This window comes from Ctenocephalides felis, unplaced genomic scaffold (genome assembly GCF_003426905.1).
Source record: "Ctenocephalides felis isolate EL2017-DRISC unplaced genomic scaffold, ASM342690v1 CF-g0.4_SCAFFOLD_01170, whole genome shotgun sequence".
In the NCBI taxonomy this organism is placed as follows: domain Eukaryota; kingdom Metazoa; phylum Arthropoda; class Insecta; order Siphonaptera; family Pulicidae; genus Ctenocephalides; species Ctenocephalides felis.
In genome coordinates, this window is record NW_020537324.1 from 25,316,489 (window position 1) to 25,333,232 (window position 16,744).

At 26.8% G+C, this 16,744-nt stretch overlaps 2 protein-coding genes across 2 annotated transcripts; both read left to right on the top strand.

Annotated features, from left to right (window-relative positions):
* The first annotated feature begins 7,283 nt into the window (after window positions 1–7,283).
* On the top strand, window positions 7,284–9,511 carry LOC113366997. The gene is made up of 3 exons (XM_026608633.1): window positions 7,284–7,297; window positions 7,577–7,808; window positions 9,419–9,511. The coding sequence occupies exons 1-3, from the start codon at window positions 7,284–7,286 to the stop codon at window positions 9,509–9,511; spliced, it is 339 nt and encodes a 112-aa protein (XP_026464418.1).
* Window positions 9,512–13,751: 4,240 nt separating this feature from the next.
* Window positions 13,752–15,621, top strand: LOC113366998 (putative peptidyl-tRNA hydrolase PTRHD1). Its single transcript, XM_026608634.1, has 2 exons — window positions 13,752–13,990; window positions 15,433–15,621. Exons 1-2 carry the CDS (start codon window positions 13,802–13,804, stop codon window positions 15,619–15,621), a joined length of 378 nt encoding a protein of 125 aa, XP_026464419.1. The 5' UTR covers window positions 13,752–13,801.
* The last annotated feature ends 1,123 nt before the right edge of the window (window positions 15,622–16,744 follow it).

Consider the following 16,744-nt stretch of genomic DNA (forward strand, 5'->3'; position numbering starts at 1 on the left):
TTGAACTTATATTCATTTAGAGATTTATTTAGTCCCAAGTATTTTAGGCATTTAGAGCTTTTTATATCAGTAAATTTCAAAAACCGAAGCTTTTAGGTTCAGAAAAATAAAAATCTGAAAAGTTTGAGTTACAAATATTACAAGTATCGGTTTGCTTCTTTTTTAGAAAAAAAAAATCAATTAATACTTATATCAACATAAGCATTTTTTTTTAAATTCAACGTAATTTTGATAAAAATCACAAATAAATTATTTTATGTCTGTGCTATTCTTAGTGCTTGTGAGATATATTCTTATTATACTCGTTATCATTATTTTTAAATTATGTAATAAATATCAGTAGTGTTATTAAATATTAAAATAAAAGTATTCTGCATTGCACCAGACACTCAAATATTAATTTATATTATAAGATTACAAATATATTTATATATAAAAGCAATATACCAATTGCAAAAATGATAATTTTTTAATGTTCGTTTCACCTAAAACCTAAATATAGTTTGATTCAGAATATTAGAATTATATGAGATCATTAGCTTAAAATGTATTGAGCTGTTCATTTTATATAACATTCATCATATTATCCTAAACTCCTTGATTTTATTAACTTCGCGTAAGGAAAAAAATCGAAAATGATTTTTTCGATTCGAAATTTCGCATATCTTGACGATTTATAGGTTTATTTTTTATTTCACGATGATGGGGGTTTCAGGACATTTTGGCATACCTCAGAAAAAATGGATTTGATGTGTGTATGTGTGAATACTAAAAATTAGTTCATTCCGTTTTTGAGAAACTGCAGATTCGATTTGAATGATATAAAAGACATTTTGCTTATATTGTAAGTATGAAGAAACTATTAGTTTTTTGGTAAAGCAAAAAAAATTAATTGCAAAAAATAAAAAAAATGAATATTTTTCTTTAAATATCAGATTTTAATTATAATTCGAGCTATAATTTTAAAACTCACTTATATACTCGATAAAAATAATTAAAACTTTGCAATTCAGTATATATAATTCTTAGAAAAATGAAATAAGGTCTTTTAATTCTAACTCCGCTTGTTTTAGCTTTTTTACATATATAAACGTTGTCGTAATATGTATAAGCTCATATATTTTGTCTATAAAATTTCATTACGGTAGGTAGAGTTCCAGTAATTTGCCTTAAGGCATGCGATGCTATACACCACTAGTTTATTTATTTAAATTAAATATACTATTAACAGTTTTATTTTAAATAAAATATGTGAAATATCTATTAATCTCACACAAATACGTGAAAGAGTTGTGAATAGAGTTTCGAATTTTATTCATTGTAAATTTTTGTAAAATCAAATTAATCAAAATCATATAATATAAACAAAATTCAAAAGACTTCAATTTGTTCAACCAAGAACGAAAAACAGTGCACCAAAAGCTCATAAAATTCAATCACATCGTTTAATTTTAAATTATTATTAAAAGTAATCGACGCGAGAAATTGAAAATGTTTTAAATACTTTCTTCCCGGCAAAGCCGTTGAACTGGATCGAAAGTATATATGTTCAAGAACGCGGGCGCCATCAGTGTTACCATAAAAGTTTTGTAATAACACACATTTGCTCAGGTGAATAAAATTTATAAATCATAATCGAAAGTGAAGACGAATTCGCTAAATCTAAACATCATTTGCTAATAATCGACACAGGCACGTACGATATCGATATTTTGATAGGTATGCCCATTGTGCAATATTTACACAGTTTACATATGAATATGCATTGATTAGAAACCGTGTCAAAATAATCGTAAATGAAATTTATAATATATATATATATATATATATATATATATATAAATTGATCAAATATTTGAAAATATAGATGGTAATCAACATTACGCCCTTTTCCAGTAGTATGTATAATAAATATTAACTATGCATCAGTCTTATATGAAAGACTATTCAAAATATAATATGACCATATTCAGATTTTCATAGCATTTATTCGATTATTCAATCATGAATATATTTATTTTTTCAAACAAATTGTTCTAATTCTTTTATCTGAATTTATTATCAATATTTATTTATTTTCATTTTAAGATTAGACTTTTTTTCGTCATCTTGATCTCTTTTAGATGTTAAAAATAGTTTGATAGTACTCCATATAATGTTCTCTCTTTTTTAAATGTTGTAGCATATTTTATGTGAAAATGCTCATTTTCCCTTGAGATGTGTCCTTGTATAGTTTCATTTATGGCTTTGTCTGAATACTTCTTCATTTGATTATCGTATTCAATTTTATGTATTAATTTATACTTTTCTATTTTAATAATTTTAATTAATGGTATATACGTGCTGTTTCGTATTGCATTTATTTTTTTTATTAAAGTTATTAATCATTTTTAAATTTTCTGTTATTACCGTATAAAAGTGTGAAAATAATTAACGAAATAAACAATAATATGCTCACAAATATATGACTCTTCGCTTCTAATAATAAATAAATGATTTTCTAAAATACTAATTTTTTAAAGATATATGTATGTCATAAGAGAAAATAATATAACATTTGTGTTTTTTTGCAATTATTGCCATTTATATTATATATATTTCAAAAACCAACAAAAATGATTTCTGAAGTAATTATTGTAATGTGTATAACTAAACACATTTTTAATCGATGATTTGATCGATATTTCTGTCGCCTCTAGACTAAAACCTACAAAAATATTTTCTGTAAAAGTAATTACTGTAATCTGAATAACTTAACAGATGTGTATTGAAACTAATCGATAATTTCAATTTGGTCAATATTTCTGTCACGTACAATAGATAGATACTTTTGTCAGAAGTAAGTGGCACGCGCTAAAAAAGATGCATATTGAATTGTAGTACGGATGGATAAATTCAGAACGATTTTCATTTAATATTTAGCTTTTTTCAACGTAATTTTTATTATTTAATCTCATAAAATACTACACTTTGATAAATTCTAAACTTTAAAAACACAATTTGATTTTCTCTCATAAAGTTGTTTTCCAATTATTAAGTTCCCGTAGATTAAGTTATAGTAATCGCAAAAAACTCGAAATGGAAAATTTTGATATATCTTTACGTTTCAAACGTTTCTGAACATTTTGGCATCCCTTAAGAACATGGACGTATGTGCGTGTGTGTCTGTGTGTGTATGTGTATGTGAGTGTGTGTGCGGATACAAATTTTTGTCGGCGATTTTGAACGGAGATATGGAGCAAAAAGTATCAAAAACGGTAACTCAATTTTTAAGAAACGAAGCGTTCGATTTTAATAATTCAAAAAACATTTTACTTGTATTAAGTTGAAGAACCGACAAAATTTTTGGGAAGTCAGGTCTATCGGTTTCGGAGATCTAGTAAAAAACGTAAAAAAAAAATGCCATTTGGCGGTCAAAAACGATCATAAGGCATATGCACATCAAATTATCACATATTGTATGGAAATTTTAATAATATGTATCTAGAGATATTTTATCTCTATGCAATTAAAGCATTGAGATTGCTTTGAAAAATAGTTCAAAATTTCCAAAATATTTCAAAGTGAAAAATAACATTTTTTCCAAGTTATTTTTCCAAAAAAGTAAATTTTTTTCAAAAATGTAAAATTTCTCAAAAATCTAATTTTTTCAAAGAATAAAAAAAATGTTTTATAAAAAAATTAATTTTTGGTACGGGAAGTTTCAGCAATTTGCCTTAAGGCACGATGCCATACATCACTAGTTATTTTACTGCATTAGGTATTAAAAAGCACTGGGAAGTTGCTCCAGTAACTATAGAAATCTCAAATTTTAAATATTTGTCCGATACAGTTATCCATTAATATACCAGTTTAAGATACATTAGAAATATTAAATAACAGTCGAAGGTCACTACTAAAATAAGTACTAGTTATAGGTAAATAATAACTAATACAAATTTTTTTTTTTTTTTTTTTATTAACTCTTTTATTTACAACTGTCCAGTATAGAACATTCAGTAAATTTGATGGATTTACAATAGTCCGCCGAAAAGGTACATTGTATACTACTTTGACATGTTCGAAAAAACAACTCAGTAGTTGTTTTTTCGATATAAAATTTACAATATTTACTTATTAAATAATTTCTTATAAATAATGATTAAGTTATTTCCATTTTTTTCTCAGGAGAACTAATACAAATAACTACTAAAATCTAAAATTCTAAAGACGCAATTTAATTTTTCTTATACAATTTACATTTGTTTCTCTAAACGATTATAATAGTATAGTATAGATTAGGATAGGCAAGGAAGGTGATTTGTGGTGGCCTCATACCATGAACCATGGACCTGCCTTCCGGCAGACTACTATTTATTATTTCATTACACGTTAGGAAAAAATTAATCAGTAGTCTACAGATACAATTGGCTATGTGCGAAGGCATGGAAGGGGAAGTCAAATCGACCGAAGCGTTCGTTGTGGCTACTTTGAGCATTAAAGTAGGCTATTATGACAGAAATTTTAAACAAAAATACATACAATATTTGTTTATTTCAAATTTAAATAAGATAATTAAAAATGAGCCGCAAAAGCTGTTGTGTAGTGGGTTGTAGAAATAAGAGCAGAAAAAGTGACTGCAAAATCTATACATTTCCTACAGCTAAGTGGAAAGAAAATCAACGGGAAAAGTGGATCGCGGTTAGAAGAATAAAGTATCATAACCTTATTGTTACAAAAATTCAATTCGGAGTACTATGAATATTTGTAAAATTGTTATGTTTAGCAAAAAGAAAAATTATAAGTCAATAAATTGTTATTTTATCAAAATTTAATGCTTACTAGAAAAAATTGTTTTGCAAACAATGTAATTAATACGAGGCTGAAATAATGATATATATATATATATATATATATATATATATTTATATATTCTATATTGATTATGTATAACTATTATCTTTCTATTAATTACATGTTATTATATAATAAATGTAATTTTATGATTAAAAGAAAAATAAAAGTCATCACATATCGTAAAATGTTTATTTTACAATTAGTTTAATTAATACAATGCTGAAATAATGCAAAATATATATTTGTAGTGTTGATCGCATTTGCAGTGAATCGGACGAGGTATTGAGTCCAACCTACTTGTCAACAATATTTCCTTCAATTTACAAGACTCGAAAAGTTAAAGACGTTTTTTTCCTGCAATTTTGTTTGATGGGTCTTGTCTTTATAATAATGCCTAAATCATGTCTTTATAATAATGTCTAAGCCTTTAGTTTGACCAAAAATAATAAAAAAATGAGTAAATTAATTTATTATTTACTTATTCTATTGATAAAATATTTTTATCATTATTATATTGTTTTTATCAAGAACTATTCCGAGCTCATGACATAAGCTTTAAGGCACTTTTTTTTTAACCTTAAAAATGTTTACTGCATTTCTTTATTAAATTAATAATTACACTTAACTATGTTTTAAGTGCGTTGAAGTAAATTTAATAATTTCAACAAATATTGAGCGTTCACATTATTATTGTATAATGTTTATTATTATTTATAACAAATATTTAATATTATTTTTCTTTAACAAAGATATAAAACCCATAAAAACCACACACTGATAGCCTTAATTAGTTCATATTTATTCCGGCGCTGCATGGGCGCTGCAGTCACGCTCTGAGCGAATAGTAACCACATAAATCTCAAATTTTGAAAACAAATCTACAAATAATATTACATACTGTGGCATACATTAATCTAAAACAACACAATTATTTTCGTAATTATTTATGAGAATATTATATTTATATCATTAATATAAGTATATGATTTCGAATAAAATAAGAACAATGTTAATAATTTCTAATCCGTTACTGTGTTACGATCTTTCGCGACACACATCATAGACAATACGCATCATTTGGCCTCAATCGATTCATTTTAGAATAATTATGCAATGTTTATGATGAAAGAAAAGTTTATTTGGGTTACATGATTATTTGTGAGTTTTGATTTACATATTAAAAAAATGTACGTGATATAACATTAGATTTCAATAGTTTGAAATCACAATTAATCATGGATAATCAAATAAGTAAATCCATTTAAGTGAATAAAATTTTATATATGAATATGAATATATATATATATATATATATATATATATATATACTGTATATATAATGATATAATGCTTTATATCATTTATTAAATTAGTTTTTTTTAAATGTATATAATGTTTATATATATATATATATATATATTTATATATGTATATAATATACATATATATATATATATATATATATATATATATAAACATTATATACATTTAAAAAAGAACTAATTTAATAAATGATATAAAGCATTCGGTTCCGTTTACCATTGCCAGTTAAAACGTACACCATACATACTTTTAGTTATTTTAAATATAACAAAAAAATATAAAAAAACTCATATAAATAATACATTTTCCTTTCTGATAATCATAATTATTCTTTGATATATCAATTATAGAAATAAGTCGCATGTTGCCTTGAGGAAATTGCAAAAACTCCAATATATATGTAAGTAGCAGACTAAAATAATAGGAGAGAGAAATTTTACTTAAAAACCTAATATGAGATTCAGCTAGTTAGGTAAAATTTTTATGTTTATTTTGACAATAATGCTTTCACTTTTATTAAAAACCAAAAATTAAATACCAAATGCAGTTTAATAAAATTGCAATGTTTTAAACAAAATAAATTTATAATTACAGTAATTGAAATAATTATAGTGCACATACGCGAACTTGTATTTCCATTATGTTCAACTATTTTTTTATTTAATCACATTTTGTGGGTCTATAATATTATAGAATTATGAACCATACCGCCGTTATAAGTTTAATGAAAAGGCAAACAAATTTTTTTTCAACATTTAATTACAAAGAAATGACTCGACTGATTTTTGCAAATATCTAATCAGCTCGATTTCCTAAATTATATCTTTCGATATCGTCTTGCATTACCTATTTTTGCGAGACCTTATTGAGCTTCTTTAAAAGGATTTTGAATTTTTTACATCGGTTTAGAAACGTCGAAAAAAGGTCAAAAATGGGCTTACATACACACACACATACTTTTATCTAAATTTGTATTAAAACGATAGCTTGAAATGATAGGAAAGTATAAAATTTGCAGGTCGGATGTTCTTCGGCAAATTAATAATATATATATATTATATATATATAATTCCATATTTATTAAAATCATAATATATTTCTAATCGTGCACGCATCTGTAGTGGATGGTGGTTGAAAGGTATAATAAAAAATCAACGAGTGAAATATCCCAATCAGCATCGTTTTCTAAAAGATTCCATTTTCGAAATGCATCAAATGCCAGCAAATACTTCGAGTATAGTTAATTAGTCATAATTGGGTTGGACAACTACTGGGTTGCTTTCCATTCAAAAACCCATATGTAATAAAGTCAAAACAATTACTGAATGCCCTAAGTGTGACAGATTGTAATTGAAAATATAATAAAATAAAATTGAAATGCATCACTAACTTTAACGCATATTACTTTTTATTACAGGAAGTCCTTTAATACGTGGATGTGCCTTTTGGCTGTATCAACATACTGGTGGCAAACGGCACACGGCCAATTTCATCAAGGCCAAGTAAGAGCTCCTGTTCACCCTGTGGTCGAACGGGTGTTACAGGAAGAGGCCAAACTACCTCTACATCTTATGAACCCATTTTACAAAAGTCCGCGGGTGCGGCAGGCTCTAGCTAAATCTAGCTGGTTTGGAGTTGGCGAAGAACCGGTAAATATTATAAAATGATTCAAAACCGATATGATTTTATAAAACAAGAAAACATGGTATAGAGAATGATATTTAATTTAAACTATCAGATTGTCTTTAAATACGGTTAAATATAAATATAAATCGCTCACGACTAATAATAAAGTACCAGTTTGATATACCAAATTTCATTATATTAATAGATAATAATAAACCTAATGCACAATAGAGAGCCCTAGTTTAATTTTTCTTCCGTGGGTAGAAAATACAAATTATGTAATAAAACACAAAATCCACATACATAGAACAAAAGACTTAGTTGACTTTAATTTTAAGTCAAATTCGTAAAAAAAGAATTATATAACTAATTTAAAAAATTAAATGACAAGCATTTCGAAATTGCATTTGTATTTACAATATATTCAAAGTTTTGTATTGATTGATTTTATTTTATAATAATTTTTGATTGATTTTATTTTGTTTTTATATCAATATATGGCATGCTTTGATTTTGGCGTGAACATACTCCCGACCTTGAAATATAAATTTCAAAATAATTAGTATTCTTCATTAATGTGAATTAAGTCGATGTTAGTGGTTTTTTGGTTTTGATGATTCAAACAAACAATAGATATATATTAAAAAAATACTTATTTTTGTTTAATTCCTAATAACTGGCTGAATGCCTAGTAAAAATAACATTTCATGTTCATAATATATATATGTAATGTTGAGAATAATGCTACATATATATATATATATATATATATATATATATATATATTAACATATACATATATGTAATAATTTTTCAGAAAGGTGGAAGATACATAATTAGAAATAGAAAAGGTTATTTTTACCTTTACTTGAACAAGGGGATATTCTATATACCCAAACTATATATAGGTCATATTTATCATTGAATAAACAAACAGTTTAAAGTTTATTCCCAATAAAAGTTCAATTATTTTTTATTAATAAATTTGTCTATTTTTTGGATGTGTCTTTCATAGTTCAGAAACTAGAAATTTTCGAAACAAAATTTTATTTTAAGAAAGTAATATTGATTTTAAAATGAATCTAGTGAATCAAATAAATGATATAGTAAATTCACTAAAAATTGCTATTGAAAATTCCTCGAGTTTGATTAAAAAAAATCTTATGCTGAATAAATGGTAAAATAATGTGAAACGGATTGAATATAATGATGTTGCAATAATTTAAGTGGTGCATATAACCAAAACATCAAACATAAAACATTACGAATGCAAATAATACGAATAGTATTTAATTTGTAAAATTTAATGTCAAAATATATTAAAATGTTTGTATCACATTACGTTCAAATATTTTCTTATACTATGTGAGCTTTTTAGTACTACGTAAATATTGTCTTTTTTATTTCTATTAAATAATTGCATGCTTGATTTTCTCTTATAAGAGTAAATATGTGCAATCGTTCGTAGAAATTTATTGATACTTTCTTCATAATACTCAATGTTTACATAATCATTAGATACTTTTATATTACATTTTTTATGGTAAGTAGTTTAAAAATACTTATGCGATATGCTCGAAAGATTCAGCAACGGATTAAAATAACATACCTATACATATAAATATATTTGCAGGTCTATGACAGAGAAGCTGAGAAAATATCGAGGAAAGAAATTTATAACGTACTGAGTCATGCAGGATTTGTTGCAAGAAGAAATTTTTTTTAATTTGATATTTTAGTTTGAAGTTGTATTGTATCAAAATAACATTCTAATCATATTTCGCCTCATCGTTTTGTAATTTCATAAATGTTATGCCATCAATGTGTATATTAATTGTTGTATATATTTGTATATAAAATTATTTTAAAATATAAATAAGATTATTTTTCTATTCAAAGTTTTATTTATTATTTGCTGCAACTGCATATTAGACAACAGCTACCATAGTGATTAATGTTATTTTATCTTAGATCAACTTTAAGATTATAGATTTCAAATAGGAGCCAATTCTTCGATAAAATAGATCATAACTTAGCGTTCTTATCGTACTAATATCTTCACAAAAATTGGTAGTAAAAACTGTCAAAATGCTACATATTTGCTCAACAGTCAGGCGTTTTATTTATAAAGCCTAACCTAGAAAACGTACAAAGATAAAGAAAATATTACTATAACTGCATCTTTCTGATGTGCATTGATAACACATACGTGAAGTTTTGTTTTATATGTAAAACGCTGATTGCACAGTAAATATATAGATTTGACAGTTTTTATGACCAATTTACATAAAGTAAGAACCGTAACATAACGTAAGCATAATAACGCTATGTTACATTTTATTGGAGTATTGGCCCCTATTTGAAAATAGCTTTTGCAGACTATATTAATAACAAAAAAGAGTAGTTAAACGCAGTGGTTGCCGATCCTAATTGCTATTTCTTGGGTGGAGCGACTAGGGCGGATGCAGAGCACACCATTTGGAGTGCAAAAAATGTGAAAAGGGTAGGCAAGAACTATGGACGGAGATAGTAAGGCAAAAAATCTCCTTCCAAACTAATTTTATAACATTGTTGACAAAATAATATGTAGTGCGCTATTAATATACAATCTAATAAAATAAAATTGTAAAGTTTTAGAAAGTTTTTAGAGTTTGCCCTCTATTAGCAAACACAGCTCAAACACGTAGTTCTGATCGAAGTGAAAAAAATAAGACAAAATGATTTGTAATTTTTGCAAAGTATTAATGACAAACAGTTCCGAGTTCAACCCGCGCATTAAACACCTAAGGATCGAGCAGCAGTGATGTCAGTTTTCACTTGAAAATATATACGTGAATTTATATTTGCTGAAATATTATTATTATTAAAATTAAAAAGGAAGACCATTGGGATGACATTTATTAGCGTTTAGTAGTAAATAAAAAGTAATTCTCAATTTGAAAGAATAATTATTAGACTGCCAGAGAACTAAGCCGCAACACGACCAGGGCAAGATTAAAAGAGAAATTCATCTTAGATTAAAATGAAGAAGGTTTTGTATTTTTAATGTAATTTTTTCCTGCAGTTTTACTTGTTGTCCATTAAGGACAGGTGTAAAAGTTTCTATATAAACACAAAATCGTTCAACTGCGTTCTAATACCATTTGTAAAAATAAAGTTATAAAGGCTTAAAAAATATTTAATGTGATTATCGTTAAAGAATATCAATTACATATCGACATTCCAAATTTGAGAAGTTTGAAATAATTACAGCTACTAGATCAGGCAAAAGAAAAATAGATTTTTACATAAAAATGTACAAATTAGCTTGAAATTTTTTTTTGTAACTTCTAATTACTGAATCAAAATTAAAATAAAAACATGACGACAGAATATTTTGTGGTACACAAAAGCGAAAAATATTACCATATGGTCGCGGTCGGTCTTAAACAGTGGTGTTGTCGAGTCGGAACGCGCCGGAACGTCGTTCCGGCAAATCATTTTTGGGAAGGAAAATGATTTAATAAGTAAATTTTATAAATTATTATTCAACAATTAAATGTTCTTATTATTGTAATAAACATACATATATGTGCACACAATGGATTTTGTAATAATGTTTGTTTCTTTCCTTTTCGAACGGAACCGGAAAAAACATGAGAACCGATTTTTGAACCGGTTTATGAACCAGTTTTTAAATTTTAGCGTTCCGACAAAAAAATATTAGCACAACACCACTGGTTTTATCAAAGTCGTTTTTAATTTAGTTATAAATTGAGGTGTATGAACTGAAATATTAATTACAATACAGTAGTGTATTTCAAATTTCACATATGTTACTTTAAGACCGAAAAGTGTCTGATGCCCGATTATTTCGGCTATAAGTTGGACTTGTTTCGGACATAGAGGGCGTTAGTCGAATAAAATAAATAATTTAAGACATTCATATAATGGAAATTGATTGTAGCGAAAAAAGCAATTCTATAAATACAAAAGCATAAGAACTGCAAAAAAATGTTATATTTTAATAATTGTTAACCTGGTAGTAGATTAAAAAATTGTACTCCTAGACTAGTAATTCCCAACGTGGGACACACGCCCCACAGAAAAATCCATTTTTAAATTCAAAGGGGGGAGAAGATACACGACTTTAACCCACTTGTCTTAGGTGATTTGAATGTAATTTGTAAATACTGTTAAAAATTCGTTAAATATATTATGATCATTGTTTAGTTTAAGTGAGCACAGGATGCATGTGCAAATCATTTAATTTTTCCATATATATTTCCATAGCTTAGGTAAATAAACATCCCTTTTTAGGTCTAATGCAAACTTTCTCAATATTACGGATTATAGAAAACTTCCAAATTCTGTATGTATTAGTCTGTATATTTATAAATTGCCATCCCTTCCAGACAGCGGTATAATAATTGTTATATTATATTTTTAAATTTAGAATTTTTAGAATTCAGTAAGTTGCGAGACTAAGAACATCTTAAGAAAATCAACTCGTACAAGTTACTCAAACATTTAATAAAATTTATAATTCTATGTCTATTGTCGCACAGTGCACACAATCACAATCGTGTAATCGAAGCCTTAACGGATATTTTGGGTATTTTAGATATTTAATACCGAGATAAAAATTCTTATAGAAAAAATAATATTTATAAATTAAATCTTATATTCATTCGCATTTCTTATACGCTAACATCTACATCATAGGTTCCTACTCGTGTATTTTTATAGCCTTACGAATGCCTATACGTTGCATTCTATACTACACGCCTTACATCTATACCATACGCTATATTTCATCATATACTCTCAAATCCCTACATTGTATACCGAATACACCTAACCTATATCTACTATATATCCTATTACCTATAATTTCCCTTACACGCTACATTAACCCTACCGAGAATCGAACCCGGGTCCGCCACGTGACACGCGGCGACCTTATCCACTACACCACCGTAACGCTACAATCAACCGACTTTTTTCGCGTGTCGTCGCGCCACCTTAGTATTAATTACCTAATTAATTAGAAAATGACCCGCGGAAACAACAGTGCGTCGCATATTATATTATTAATGGGGGTACCCGATAGGGTAGTGGTTAAGGTGCGCGGCTGCCACGCGGAGGTCTCGGGTTCAAATCCCGGTATAGACAATAGATATGTAGAGATAATACATAGGGCGTAAGGTAAACCTATATAATATAGGTAAATATATAAATTAGACAGTAATATTTATAAGAAGTAAAAAGTATGTAGGTATATAATAAGTTAATGACGGTATAGGTATCTCACGGTATGATTGATAATAGATATCTACCTATGATATACAATATAGTATAGTAAGAGGTAATAGGTTATCTATCGTATTATTAGGTTAAGTCTCATAAAGTATTGTAATAAATCTTGAGTACTTTTATATCATAATAAATACCTGTAAGTATAAATGAATACAAATAATACCACAATAAATATAATTAAAGAATATAAATTATGTACTCAATGATTTCCTCATACTTGTACAATTTAATTTATAGGCTGTATATAATAGAGTTAATTATATAAGAAGTCAATATATTAGATTTGTGAGTTCTTATCGAAATATATCAAATTTTTTGAACCGGTTTATGAACCGGATTTTAAATTTTAGCGTTCCGACAAAAAAAATATTAACACCACTGGTCTTAAAGGCATGTTAAATGGACATGCGATAGGATTTTGTGTAATTTTATTTTAATAGTTTTAATGGTACTGAATTCATAGGAATAAAACAAATTAAATAATGTTTAACATTAATAAGGCCTTAATAAATAAAATACGTTCGTTTAATAAATATAAGATAAATATCTTATAAATATGTATTAAATTTCCAAAAACCTTGCTCCCATCTATACTCAAACCAGATAAGCGCGAGCTTCTATCAAAGTACACATGCGGTTTTTGACATTCGATTGAGGTTAGAGTGAAAGTATACTTTGAGGTTGTTTACTTTCATTCAAAAATTAAAATTAAATAACTATGTCTTCTACAATTGTTCAATATGTGATTGTTCGAGGCGATTTATTAAGAACTTTGGGATGGCCCGTTGGAGCAGTGGTGGCCCAAGCCTGCCACGCCACAACTGCTTGTATGCATTTATTTCGAGATGATCCCGATACTCAGGAATATTTAAAGGATATGGATAATATGCATAAAGTTGTCCTGGAAGTAAGTGATCTTATTTGAGAAATATAATAAAATAATATTTAATATATTAGAGATAATTCGGAATAGTTCAGGAAATGTGTGATTGTAAATAAAAATTAGAAATTATTATTATTATTAGCTGGGTATTTTACTAAACATAGTCGGATAGTTGTTTGTTTGATATATGTTATTTGTTGTGATATAATTGGTTCTATTTTCACAATATAGTTGTTCAAAGACAAATCGAACCTTTACTGAAAAATTAAACTAAGGGACCGATTCTCCCGCATAACCGAAAAATATGGCAAGGCCATGTTACGCTCTTACTTCCATACATAATGCTACTGAATCATACTGAATACTGTCAAAATGTCATGTATTTGCTCTGCATTAGACGTTTTACACATAAACTCGTCACTCGTATGTTATGAAGCTGGGTCAGAAAGACCCTGTTATCTAAGATCATTTTTTTATATTTGTGCGTAATTCTAGGTTAGGTTTTCTATCTGACAGCCTGAGAAAAGCTCCTGACTGCACTGCAATTACATGGTTTTTTCAATATTTAGTATGGAAAGTTCTTCATAGCCTTGCCATAACATTGGTCTGTTATGCGGCAGAATCGGTCCTTAAATCACATATAAACAGCACCATTTTGAGTTACGAATAAAACTGTAAATGCCTATATTATAACATTCTGTTTTATTTAAAACTTAACATAGGTGTAGTATATATTTATTTGTAGTTAGTTTTTAGAATAAACATTATAATATATACACGTCATTTTTTCAATGTTTGCAATTTCTATAGTTTTCTTAAATCACTTATGCTCTGAATGAGTTAATTGGGGAATCGGAACAAATGCGAGATTTATCAAAAATATTTTCTTAACAAAAACTTAGGCTTAATCAGAACTTAGTTTTTTAATATCCTCAGTACTTTAATAGATGCCCTGCATTTTAAACGCTTTCATTTACTCTTACAAATCTATCAAAATTTGAAATACTAATATACAAAAAGTTTGAAATAGAATTTCGTATTAATATCATCATTCAAACGATAAGATTTTTATTGCAAATCTAATTAGTTCGTTAATTTCATTTTATATTTTTAAAAATATCTAAGTTATTCCAATGATAAATGAAAATAATACGCACATGAACTAACACAATTTGTAAAAGTATTTTTTTTTAATTTGTAAAAAAACTTTTATCCAGGGTTTACTCATGCAAGTTAATCTGAAAAACAGATAGTAATTTTCATTTGCGAAACTTTTTCCTAACAATCTTTACTTTACTTTAATTAACTAAGTTATACAGCGAAACAGTAGCTTGTAGAATAAAAGTTGTTTTCAGTAGAATTCAAAGAGAAATTTGAAAGCAAGTTGTTCTAGCGTACTTGCAATGAAATTTGATATAATTTATTAATTTACTTATAGTTTCACTGATATTAACTATTCTTTTCAGGCGCCTAATGAAAATACAATTCAAACCCTTCACACCACTTTGGAAACCGAAGGCATAAAACATAAATTATGGATCGAACAGCCGGAAAACATTCCCACGTGTTTAGCGTTAAAACCTTATCCGAAAGATCAAGTCCAAAAATATTTTAAAAAGCTGAAATTATTTAATGTTAAAAATATTACTGAATAAACAATATTTCACTAATGATGTTTTTCTTTCATGTTAGGTATACGTTTGAAGCATCAATAACCACACAAACAGGAAACGCAAATAATACAATTAATAAAGCAATTTCATTTCAGCACTCCATTAATTAAAGTACTACGTTGTTTTATTATTGCAAACTACGTTTATTGCACAATAAAGTTTCGTCTGCTAAAAGTGTTAAATAAATTATATATATATATATATATATATATATATATATATATATATATATATATATATATATATATATATATATATATATATATATATATATATATATATATATATTTATAATCTCATAGTGACAGTGACGCCTATTACTTTTTTATTGCGATTAGTTCTTCATACAACATTTATACTTCCATAAAAATCAAATTCTCAGATCACTCACATAAAAATACTATCTATAAAAATGTCAAATAATTTATAAATTTACCGATGTAGTAATGAAAATCATCAAATGAGGTGCTTTATAGTCTAATAATATTTGCCTCTGCCTTTGCAAAAGAATATATTCATAGTAAGATCAGGCATATTATTTATCAACTCCAATTGATTTAGTACAAATTCTATTTAAAGTTGATATAGGTTTAATTTTAATAATAAGGCACTACAATTCATAACCTACGATTAGTTCTGCCAAATATATAAAACCTATTTTTAGTTTTTAAAGTCGTCCAAAAATCTTACCTTTAATATTGAAGCAAAACTTAGATTAAAAAAAGCATGATGCATCCAGCAAAAATTTTCCTAAACATTTGAACAAAACTATACATTTATAAAAAGAGAATTCGAATATAATTTTTTTTTCTGATGAATTGCGCTTTTCCTCCTTTTCTCATAGGTCTATAATATTTTAGGAGGTTCGTATCGTCTATAACCGTGCCAAGTTTTATCAAATTGCCAAAGGAGTAAACTTGATTTTTAGTAAGTTGATATTTGAGAGAGAAAACATTATTTAAAATTAAATTTTGTTTTGGAATGCACTACCGAGCTATGATATATTTTATATATATGATAGAACCAGAATCCCGATGTGCCCTGATGATCAAAATAATTGACCCATTCTAAGAATAAGATTAAGTGAAAGACAAAGAAAAAATAG

Bases quoted from the DNA above. Each gene is read 5' to 3' on its own strand.
- LOC113366997 (XM_026608633.1), top strand. The intron at 7,809-9,418 runs GTAAATATTATA...ATATATTTGCAG, and splicing joins TTGGAGTTGGCGAAGAACCG to GTCTATGACAGAGAAGCTGA.
- LOC113366998 (XM_026608634.1), top strand. From the start codon at position 13,802: ATGTCTTCTACAATTGTTCAATATGTGATTGTTCGAGGCGATTTATTA. The intron at 13,991-15,432 runs GTAAGTGATCTT...TATTCTTTTCAG, and splicing joins TGCATAAAGTTGTCCTGGAA to GCGCCTAATGAAAATACAAT.